At 36.5% G+C, this 11,695-nt stretch overlaps 2 protein-coding genes across 3 annotated transcripts; both read right to left on the reverse strand.

Annotated features, from left to right (window-relative positions):
• Positions 1 to 1,703: 1,703 nt before the first annotated feature.
• LOC126600285 (gamma carbonic anhydrase-like 2, mitochondrial) lies at positions 1,704 to 5,251 on the reverse strand. Its single transcript, XM_050266871.1, has 2 exons — positions 4,830 to 5,251; positions 1,704 to 2,367 (listed from the first exon to the last, which is right to left on the reverse strand). Exons 1-2 carry the CDS (start codon positions 5,200 to 5,202, stop codon positions 1,991 to 1,993), a joined length of 750 nt encoding a protein of 249 aa, XP_050122828.1. The 5' UTR covers positions 5,203 to 5,251; the 3' UTR covers positions 1,704 to 1,990.
• An 820-nt stretch (positions 5,252 to 6,071) lies between these two features.
• On the reverse strand, positions 6,072 to 10,833 carry LOC126599402 (MADS-box transcription factor 23-like). 2 transcript variants are annotated; one of them, XM_050265781.1, is made up of 8 exons: positions 10,610 to 10,833; positions 10,431 to 10,518; positions 8,462 to 8,523; positions 8,241 to 8,340; positions 8,104 to 8,145; positions 7,893 to 7,934; positions 7,680 to 7,759; positions 6,072 to 6,351 (listed from the first exon to the last, which is right to left on the reverse strand). In XM_050265781.1, exons 1-8 carry the CDS (start codon positions 10,789 to 10,791, stop codon positions 6,339 to 6,341), a joined length of 609 nt encoding a protein of 202 aa, XP_050121738.1. In that variant the 5' UTR covers positions 10,792 to 10,833; the 3' UTR covers positions 6,072 to 6,338. The 2 variants fall into 2 exon arrangements, with proteins under 2 accessions (XP_050121738.1, XP_050121737.1); XM_050265780.1 differs by having other exon boundaries at positions 7,680 to 7,765.
• Between the last annotated feature and the right edge of the window lie 862 nt (positions 10,834 to 11,695).

The following is an 11,695-nucleotide window of genomic DNA, read 5'->3' on the forward strand; positions in this document are numbered from 1 at the left end:
TTGTGATACAACCCTTATTTTGTGTAATCCATGTGTCACCATTTCATTGGATTTGTAGGTCCCACATACAAACTAACAAAATAGTTGACGGAATCGTAACGAAATGACTAAATTGATATGTAGTAGTGAATATCATGAACAACATTTATTGATTTTGAAAGTGAGAAACCAAAATGATGAGTTTGATTAATTTCAGTGATCATTTGTGATACAAACCCGATTTCAAAATATAGAACTTAGAGTAGCCGAGAATATTCTATGAAATCATTGTCATCCGATTTAGGTATGCTCCAGTGAAGTGTTGAAATTTAAGGTCTCCTTTCTGGTTGGTGGTTGGAAAAGTTGTCATATTCGCATAATTACGGCTTTAAAATTGTAACCAAGAGGGGATTAGAATCACACTGAAAGTTGATAGGGCAAATTGGAAGAAAATTGTTAGTTGAGCCGACAGTTAACAAGTTTTTATTTTTTAAAACGATTGATATTTTACTTTAAACTAATTTAAAATCGCAGAGTAAAAAATTCAAACTCGACTCTATTAAAAAATTACATATGATATAGCCAACGTAACTACACCCATACCTGCCAAACCATAAGATTTTATTTGCCGAAGCCGTCTCAGTATCTTTTCACTAGAGACAGAAACCCATGAGGCCACGCACTCAATGACTTAAACCTAATTTCTTGTCCCATTTTCTCCACGATTTAGTGCATGTCTTTCAAGGGAAAATGAATATATCTAATCTATATCAAGCCTTATTGATAACGAAACAAGATTTGACCCAACAACTACTTATAATCAAACTCGTGACCTAGTCAAGTTATATTACTTTGGCATTGCTTTTCAAGGATATGAAATCACGTTGTACTTTCGTTTTTGTCAGCAGAATCGAACTCTTGACCTAGCCAAATAATGGTTTTTTCCTTTAAAAATACGAAACCTTGCATTGTATAATCCCACATGAATCGAATCTTGCAAAGATATACGTTGTATATATAACAGGGATTATTATTCTATATTTAAGGAGATTAATAAACCCGTCGCATTTAACAGGATTTTTTTAAAAGTTCAATAGAAAAAAATTGAGAGAGATATCTCTTTAGTCGCGTGCGAGGCACATCCCCTCACCATACACTTGGAATATTTATAAAAAGAGATGTTATCCCAAATAGTTAGCAATGTTGCAACCGGTAAAATGTCAAACCTTATTTCTTGGAAATATATCGATTGGGATTTGTTTGGTGCCCTTTTCCATCAATCAAAGTTCAAACCAAAAACATAAAAACAAGTTATAGCCGGCATCCGACCAATAGGAAAAATGATGGAAATTAATATACAGTCGGCAGCCGACAAACGAACAAAACACTACATTTAGCCATCTTTCAGTTTTTACTGGTCTCTTTTGTGCCTACTAAATATTTGTTGTAATGCTTGCTAGGTACATTTTAACATGTTACATCGACATCACTCTACAAATTCTCTCTTTTATCGCTCATCAAATTGCATCGGCATAAGTCAATATATGTTGACATGTGCATAACATGATTTGACTAACTACAAGCCTACAAAGTACTCGACGAAATAGGTTGGTGAATAAACTGAAAAGAAATATTGAGCGCCTAGCACTTTGTTTCTATCTAAAAAACTTGTATTTAAACCCCCCAAGATTCGAATTCTGGATCCGATATGGATATCATAACTCTAGAAGAACAGCCATGGTGAATCTTTTTATATATGGCATCAAGTCAGCTACAACCACACACTGAGATTGAGCTTAAACATATGGGGATGCAAGTGATCGGAGTTTCCTTATAAGTGCCGGCCGGAAACTACGATTAGAACATCCGATTGTCGATTGATATTTCAAAACAGTACGATCGAAATACAAGGTGGACACCCAAAAAAGACAGCTCTGTCTCGGAGCTGCTTATTTCCTTACGAGGAAAGCCTCCAACTAAACGATACAACGAAACATGACGATGAAACTGATCAAATGGAAATCCCCAAAGATTTCTTGAACTTTTCAACCTCCAAATATACTGTGGAATACGGGAGGAATTCTTGGAAATATTCTTTGCTTAGATCGTTTATTGCGACAGCGAGTTTTGGGATCTCCAAGGTCTCTTCATGTGTCAGGGTTCGGACAAACCTTGCCGGGTTTCCAGCCCAAAGTTCACCGGTTGGAATTCTCCTCCCCGGGGGAACCACAGATCCAGCTTCAAGGATAGCGTGGGTCTCCACCAAGGAACCTTCCATTAGGATCGAATGTTGCCCGATAATGCATTCTGGCTCAATTGTGCAGGACCGCAACAGACTGTACGCGCCAATAGTCACAAACCTCTCAATGGATGTCTCTGCTGGAAGTCCTGAGATAGTGAAAGTGGTTGCGTATTATAAACTCAGAAAATCCCAGTAGATTAATTAGCAATAGATCCCTTACATTTCATAACAGACGTGATATGCACGTCAAGAAAATACATCAACAACAAATAACAATGATATACAAGAGTCATAGTCACCTTCTAGGATGCACAAACAACCGATGTATTTTTAAAATGAAAACATATGCTCTTTAAACAGAGCCAATGAAAAAGATAGACTAGATCATTATATACAAGTTGATGCAAATTAAGGTTGGTCTCTGGATAGGACCAGGAACAATGTAGAGATCAGTGGAAACTCGGCCTAAAACGAATCAAGAAACACGATGCTCTAGGGTTATATGCTAAACATAAGGAAATTCCAAATTCTTGACTGAAGTGAATTTACACCCCAAGTATAAACCTAAAGGTCAAAAAGTTTCACGCAAGAGAAGTTGCGAGATATAAGTTCAGGAATGACCAGATTACCAGAAACACTCAGCTGTTTTAAAACATTAAATACAAATGGCAAACTAATCGATATTACCACTTTCTTACATATCACATTCTACTGACCTTATCCATCACTAATTATCAGAACCTGCTGTTCCTCACAAAGAAGAGAATTCCTATATTGTATAATACTTGACACCACTTAGTGGGAAAAGGCTTTGTTGTTGTTGTTGTTGTTGTTGTATAATACTTGACACCCATGCCTAGCATATTTGTCTAGCCACGAATTCAGGAAATGGAGAATGAACTAAGGATAGTCTAATAGATGTTGCATGGACACTCCGAAACCCCGAAGTATCGGAGTGTTGGACACCCCGACACCCGACATGCCTCGGACACGCCCCAGACACAGTTTGGACACGGTCCAGACACAGCAGGCACTTTTTGTAAATGTAAAGACATTTTGGGGCAGTTCTGTAACTATTGAAACTTCTAAAACCTAAAAGTTTGCCAACCTCCTCTTCAGTCATCTCTCTCCAATTAGAGGCCGTAATCTTTACTAATGATGACAATTAAGTTCAAGAAGAAATAGAAAGAGAGACTTGAATCTTGTGTTGTTTAAATTATTATGCTTGTGTTTTAATTATTATGTATGGTGAACGAATTTGATGAACATGGGTACTTTGTTATATTATAACTTATAATATATGTAATATTATTATAAATTTATTATATTTTAATCGATGTGTCCTAGTCCTTATTTAAAGTGTCGGCATGTCACGTATCGCCATATCCGTGTCTGTGTCCATGCAATATATAGGCCCCATATTTGAATAGAAACTCCAAATGGCAGCGGCAATTGCACACTACCTCTAGAAGAAAAAACTACACCGTGCCCACCCTTGTTTCTTTTTTAAAAAAAACCTTCTATTTCTTTATGCCCATACTACTCAGATAATAGCCATCATACTATTGCACAAGACGGTCCCTTTCTTCCAGTCAACAAAAGCACGATGGTTCTCAAAGAACAACAAAATGCAAGAAGGAGGAAACAACATTGATTCCCCTGACAATTTATGTCATACGTTCAAAACAATAGTGATAAAGAATCAGATGGTATCCCAAGGTCTACCATGTGCAATAATCCAAGTACAAATTTGCATTGCAAGATACTCCCTCCAAATCATGGCAGAAGGATTAAAACTAGGAAATGATACCTCATCAATAACTACCTCAACAATGCTTGCATGAAACAAGGCTCAAGGATTCAAAATGACAATTTTCCAAAAGCTTTTGTCCAATCTAAATATTGCGAGGAGAAATTTATATTCATGTTAGTAAAGAAGAACACACGTAACTTCCAAATCATTCAAATTCTACAAAAACTAAACTCCAACCACTCAAATAGAGAGAGCAGACACATTGGTAGATAAGAAAAATCCGCACAAAGGAGTCTTCAATCCATTTATCCTTCCAAACTAATTCTTTCCAAATCCCCACAACTCGAAGATTGGGAAGGGAGGAAATAATGAGTAACAACCTGGTGAAATTTCTTCGAAAGGACATCAACTCGAGCTTCCAACCACTATATTACAACCTCACTATTGACACGATGCAATGACAATATGCCAACAGGAAACTTTTCTTGTTTCAGAAAGAAGTCACCATCACCACTTCACTAAAGGAGTAATATTTTTATTTTGAATTGCCTACCCTACCGGACCCGAAAAACTAACAGCTTGTGAGTTACATTACACCTAGTGAAAGACCCAAATGCACTACAAAATTCCATTACCTACTTACAAAGTACTATTTTTTCCTTCAAATTCTCAGCTAATTAACCTCAACAGCTTACCAAATACACAGCAGCTATACTCAGTGTAGCAATCCAAAACTACAATTCAGCTATTAACACACATCAATTCGAATAATTAAAAACCAATTGTAGGATTAACAACAAATTAAGAAACCAAATGAAATATTTAAAGAAAAAGCTACAAAATTGGGGAACCTACCTGTTGGGGAAGACCAAGCGGCGTGAAGGACGCAGCGTTCCTGAACATTGGAGCAGAATCCGACGGTGATCTTATTGAGATCGCCGCGGAGGACCGACCCGGGCCAAACGGATGCTCCGTCGCAGACCGTGACCTGACCCGCCAAGACCACGTTGGGTGCCACGTAAGCGTCGACGGCGATCTTCGGGAGCCACTGGCCGAGCGGAATTATCCTTCTCTGACCTCTGTAGTCCCATTTGACCCGATCCGGTGAGGGTGTTATGGCCGCGGCTTTTGCTGCTTCGGCGGCGAAGGTGCGGTGGAAGGTGGATGGATGGGCTGAGCTGGAGAAGGAGGCTAGGGTTTTTCTGGAGACGCGAGCTATGGCTGCCATTGGGGAGAGAGAGGTGGTTTGGGAGTGGGAGCTGGAAGGAAATGGAGGAGAGAGTGAGGTGGGGGAGTCAGGAGTCCGTTGGTTTGGATGTGGGCCGGAGATTGGGATGTATAATGGGCTAAAGCCCAGAAAAGTTTATGCCGAAAAGCCCAACTATCATGGTCCAATCAAAGTAAGCCCCAACCAACTAATTGGAATTAGAATCCTCTTGGATTCAACGATGAGAAATTTTCCCTCACATGACGTAGTGTTACCAATTCATGTATTGATATATGAATGAAAGAAAAAAGTTGACATGTCACGGATATACAATATAATGTTAATAAATAAATATACGTATTATAACATGAATGAATTGATAATATCACGTGACGGTGTAACAGTCACATTGAAAAACTTCGCATGAATCATAACTTAAACGCTAACACTAAAAGTGAATCTATTACTTCAAAAATCAAATCGTGCTCATTTGTCTTTGGGAGGGCAATCCAAATTTGAATCTTTGAACATTTGGAAGAAAAATTCATTAAATTAAGATTTAGTTGATAAAAAAAATGTGTGTTTTAATCTTAGCCGTTTATTACATAATTTGGTTTGCAAGTTTACCTAGTTAATAATTGCTTCTCTGATGCTATGGCATGATCTAGCAAGTAGCCAGTAGGTTGAGGGTTCTGTGCAGAAGTACTTCTCCATCGGTACTATATATGTATGCATGGGTTGTGAATGTAACAAGAAATATTTTCTGTTTTTCTTTGTGGTGTTTTAAGTTTAGTTGATCTTAATCAGTCTAATCTGTATGAGTTCTTTCTATTGTTCTTGTTCCTCTGAAATAAGAAGACAAAAGTACGTACGTACGTAGCCAAAACAAATACAAAAAATATTATTTTTATCATTATATGGCCAAAAACTTATATGCATAACAACAATCCACATCATCATATACATAAATTTATTTCCACAAACTCCATATAGCTCATACACAAGAAATTAGAAACTCAAGCTAGCTAGGTGCAAATATAATCTTAAGTATACATAAACAACAGCAAAAGCTGAAGCTGCTACAAGCAGGTAGCCTTTTCAAATCAGTTAGGCACTGGATGGTGCTGCTCAGAGATCATGTTGAAGAACCCTGAATTTCAAATTAGTTCACTGCCACACAGTAAGAGTATAATTGATTAACAACAAGTTTAATTAGTGATAAACATTATTAACATAATAATAATTTTAACAAATATATATATATATGTGTGTGTGTGTATTATATTTTGGGTTAATCTCAATTTACTACCCTAAAGTTTCTTGGTTTTCAACATTTGGTACATAAAGTTTTTTTCATCCTAGAGTGGTACCTAAAGTCATAATTTTGAGACACTTTCATGCATCTGTTAAGGTTGCTGTTAAATCTGCCATTAAATGGTGAAGTAGTGCCCACGTAGACAATAACTGGATGTCGCGTGAATGTTAAAAAATTAAAAAAATTGGGCTAATCTCTATCCAGCCCCTCACCCACCTCACCTTCCCCTTCCCTGATACCCACCCGCCACCATCCCTTTTCACCGTCCCTTTCCCCAAAACCCCCAAACAACCCTCCCTCCCTTCTCTCTCCATTCCAAAATTCCACCATAACCCTTTTTTTTTGTCGAACCACCATAACCCATTTCACTGTAACAATCATTCTTCTAAACAAAATTTCCACCATTACCCATTTCACCAAATCACCAAATGAGCAGAAAAGAGACAAGAAAATCTTTAGAGAAACTTATAACCTCAGGAAAAGATCTTGACTTATACATTGGATCAAATAGGTGGGATGCACGAACACCAGAAGGAAATCTCTGCAGAAAAAATCGCAATCTTGAACCAGATGAGCACGCGGAAGAATAGGGATCAAACGGCCACTCGATTCCGTTGATCCTCGGTTGCACAATGAAATCGAACTTCTTTGGCGATGGGTCGGCCTGTGCGTGCGCCAAGCTCTCATCCAGATCGAGAAACTCCGTCATCTTCTCCGGAGAGACAGCGGCGTAAGTGGTGGTTCGAACAAAAGCTTGCGGCAAATCGGGTTTCTTGATCCGAGTTCGCATTCTGGGCGTTGGCTGTGGAGAAAGAAGGGAGGTAGGGTTGTTTGGGGGTTTTGGGGAAGGGGAAAGGGAAAAGGGATGGTGGCGGGTGGGTATCAGGGAAGGGGAAGGTGGGGTGGGTGAGGGGCGGGATAGAGATTTAACCCAATGTTTTTATTTAATTTTTTTAATATTCACGTGGGCTTATATTGACATGTGGCATCCAATCATTGTCCACGTAGGCTCCATGTCACCATTTAACAGCTTATTTAACATCAACCTTAACGGATGTATGAAAGTATCCCAAAATTATGACTTTAGTACCACTCTAGGATGAAAAAAAACTTTATGTACCAAATGTTGAAAACCAAGAAACTTCATAATAGTAAACTGAGATTCATCCTTATATTTTTATACCTTGGAAATGCACTAATGCGTGCATTTGCTCCCACAGTAGTTGTCGAGCAGGAGGCATCAGCAAAATTAAGCTCGTGCAACTTAATCTCAATTCAAAAGACAAATCAGCACATGTTAATCAAACGAAAGTGTCCAATTAATTAACTAAGCATTTCTATGATTCACTGCAATTGCAGTTAATTAATAGAGGAAATTAGGGCAATATTTACTCACTCTTTTTAGCAGATGCGTGTTTTCTTCTTGCGATGCTTTATGCTGCAGCATATTATACAACTAAATTAAAGAAACTTTGATATAAACCCAATTCACAAGCATGTCAAACCCTAATATAAACCCTATGAACTACTATTTCCGTACGTCCAAAGTAACAATTCACTTGAATTAATCGAACAACTTAAGCAGGAAACTACGAGAGGGTTGTTACCTTTCTTTTCAGCAAGCTAACGTTCTCCGAAATGATCCGTCTCTGTTAATTAATTAGATTAATCACAGATCAATTAAACCCTAGTTGTTATCAGTAACATATAAATTAAACCAGAAATATATTAACATCATATATACCATTTTAGAGCGGATGCGTTCAACCCCAGTTTTTAACTGTCTTTCCAGCTGCTTTAGCTCTTGCACGCCAAGCGTTGATAGCTCTTCCCCAGCCAAGTTCCTTGATATATAAGTTCATAATACCATGCTAATTAATTTGTAATATGTTGAAAATTGAAATAAAACAACCACATATATATACACGTCACACGGGAAAAAAGTTGTAGTTGCTGCAAACCTACATCAGCCTCATTTCCAAGTTCCCTATTGATCTTCTTAACTCTTCATTTTCATTCCTCCAATACTGTCAAATATATACAGCAGATCAAAGTAATTAGTTTAACATTGCAGAGACAAGAAATTGTTGAAATATTCCACATTGATCGTATCTCTGAGAAAATAAGAGTTTAAATATCATAATCTCACTTCAACTAATACTAAGGCCTTTTGTCATAAAATCTCACACATGATGGACTGTATGAGTGGTAATTAACAAATTGGGGGACAATATTGGATATCGAAGTTATTGGAAGTGACATAAAATTGAACTTTGATACAAAAGCTGTTTTTTCATGCTTTTGTAGGAGTGATTAATTACTTGCTAATTAGATATGAACTTTTATTTATTTGTTTAAGGGTGATGCCATCTGCACACCCATTTTTACCTCCCACGCACTTCTCTCATATTTTGGCCACCGAATCGAATGAATTGAAAAAGATCAAAAGACATAAATTAACAAAGGGTATGTGAGAGGTAAAAATGGGTGTATGAATAGCATCACCCTTTGTTTAATTAGCTTGGAGAAAAGATCGAGTCATCTTATTTGAAAAGAATTAGGATTGAACATATAGGAGCCCATTTGATCCATCAAAAGAAGAAAAAAGTTAAGAGACATGTTTAATACTCTACTTGAATTCTACTTTTTAAGCTTTATACCTTAAATACTTATTTGGTAAGACTATTTTTATTTTTTTTATAAATAAACTCAAAACTAACTTGAAAAAATTAGCCTAGTTCTAAACAACACAAAAAATAAAATTTTAAAGATTTTAAACTCCTAACCCACTACTTTCTCTCTCCTCTCCTCTCTTCCGATCGTTTTCTACTAGCTCTCTATCTTTATCCTGTTTTTCTCTCTACTCTCCTGATCCAACCTCTCTCTCTTTTCTTTCTCTCTCCTCCTTTCCAAATATCTCTCCTATTTCTCTCCTCTCCCTCTCATTTGACCTTCCCTTTGGATTTATCTGTCTATCCAATTGAATCTAGTAGTAATTCCCGAATCCACAGGGAGTTGCTGTAGGGTTTTTTTTTTCTTTTCTTTTTAATTATTAAAATTTTAAGAACAATTTGAATCTTATGCCAAACCAATTTTTGGATCTTAAAGAAAATTGTTCTTAAAAATACTATCCTAAAAATCCCTACCTAGCCCTGCTTAGGCGCTAGGCAGCTGGCTATCGCCCCAATTAATCCCTGCGTTTGAAAATTAGGAAAGTGGGCCTAGAACCTCTTAGCCGCCCGTCTAAGCACCCACTTAGGCCACAACTCTCACTTAGACAGAAAATATATAACTTTCATTTTGCATTTTATTTTTTTAATAAATTGTTAGAGAATTGCTGAATACTTAGATTAACACTCATTATATTTTGGTTCCCCATGTTTTTTATATTTTCTAATACTTTCATATATGTCATTCTATTTTTTTAATTTATGTATCTCAATACAATTATGTGTTTTTAAGTATAAACATGCACTTAGTTATACGATAAATAATAAGTTTACTTAAATTCACCTAGTTCATCTAGGCCCTACCTAGCTGCCTAGGCACTAGGCCTAAGTCTTATGCCTAACTAATGGCTAACGTCTTTTAGAACCTTGCTTAAAATATGTTTTTAAGAAATGTTTTGAAAATTATGAATTTTTTTTTAATATGATGCCAAATATGCCCAATGAAACTAGATTTCTGTATATATTATAATAATAAAATTATTTACTATTACTCCATAGTTCACACTCTTGTTAGTGTCACCCATGTTATAATACATAAGTGTATTTATTTCTTAATTGTTAATACTTTAGGACATGAAATATCAATTTTGACGTCCAATTATTTTATACCACGTGAAATAGTAACACTATGTTTAGCTATAAGCGTTAGGCCGAAAAAAAAATTCCACCAAAAAGAGCAATATATAAATATATTGTATATATACCTCCATTGTTCTGGCCCTTAAGAAGCTTGAGTTGTTGGATTCAGGCAACCCTACTTCCCTTCTATACATGGAAATGGTCCTAGTTATGCTGCATCACACGTTACCATAACCAATTATTATTGGGAAAGATCATCATCAAACCTAGCTAGCTAGTTTAATTACTTGTTAATTAAACGTACTCGTGGCTTGCAAATTGGTAGGCCTTGCCAGATGGAGAGAAGATGATGAGGGCAACTTCAGCATCGCAGAGGATAGAGAGCTCAAAAGCCTTCTTCAGAAGTCCATTTCTGCGTTTTGAGAAGGTCACCTGTCTGCTTGTTGGGTTCTCTATTCTCTTCAGCTCCACTTTCCCCCTCCCCATTTTTACTAATACCTTATTATATTTGTCCACTGTAACTTACTCACCGTTCCATACTATATATATAGAAGAATATCGATGTTAATCTGTAATTAATTTGGAGATTCATTCGTGATTAGCGCATGAAGGTGCTGGTTAATAATATTTGGACTTTTGACAAGACGTCACTATAAAATTCCCCTTTTGTAATCATCCCACTCGAATTTCATTATTATTGCCTTATTGGTACTTGTATAAGACGAACCCTAACCATTCTACTATTTTAGTTACGTGAAGCTTCGGCCTCTTTCTCAAACCTAACCTCCTCAGTCCTCTCCTCACAAACCTCTTTAATATTATTGTTTGGCTTGGGGGTTAAAACTACAGCATTGTAGTAACTCAAACATGGTTTTGAAAATAAGAGATTATCTTATATCACTAATTTAGCTCATATCAATCGTTTACCAAACGATTAGTGCACTTTTTCAGTATGCGGCAAGTATTTATTATTGGATGTTGACATCATTAAAACTAAATTTTGATTGAATGAGAAAATCTCTCTGTCGAAAAGGCGTATTGGATCCTTGAGTTGTTCTATTCCCTAGCTACGTGCCCGTGTTTATGAACCCTCAAACAAAATAATGAGCATATTTATAGAAAATTATAGCGTTCTTCTAGGGTTACATCTAAAGATTTTTTGGTAGAACAATAATGAACTCCGTATACATGTTTCTTACTAAATGAGGAATAAAAAATTGGAATTGTTATTAGCATTCCGACAATTTCACTCTACACTTCTTACAAGTGTATTTTTCTTTCTAAGTATATAAAATTTGAAGTGCAAAATGAGATTTTTAAAGTGTCAGTAACAATTCCCTCAAAAATTCGAATCTCTTCTAACTTTATGTCAATAGATATTATATGACCA

Source organism: Malus sylvestris, chromosome 14, assembly GCF_916048215.2.
Source record: "Malus sylvestris chromosome 14, drMalSylv7.2, whole genome shotgun sequence".
Taxonomy (NCBI): Eukaryota; Viridiplantae; Streptophyta; class Magnoliopsida; order Rosales; family Rosaceae; genus Malus; species Malus sylvestris.

Excerpts from the sequence above, each read along its gene's own strand:
- LOC126600285 (XM_050266871.1), bottom strand. The coding sequence starts at position 5,202 with ATGGCAGCCATAGCTCGCGTCTCCAGAAAAACCCTAGCCTCCTTCTCC. Across the intron at positions 2,368-4,829 it reads CGCTTGGTCTTCCCCAACAG|GACTTCCAGCAGAGACATCC; the intron begins GTAGGTTCCCCA and ends TCACTATCTCAG.
- LOC126599402 (XM_050265780.1), bottom strand. The coding sequence starts at position 10,791 with ATGGGGAGGGGGAAAGTGGAGCTGAAGAGAATAGAGAACCCAACAAGC. Across the intron at positions 10,519-10,609 it reads TACCAATTTGCAAGCCACGA|CATAACTAGGACCATTTCCA; the intron begins GTACGTTTAATT and ends CGTGTGATGCAG. Across the intron at positions 8,524-10,430 it reads TAAGGGCCAGAACAATGGAG|TATTGGAGGAATGAAAATGA; the intron begins GTATATATACAA and ends TATATTTGACAG.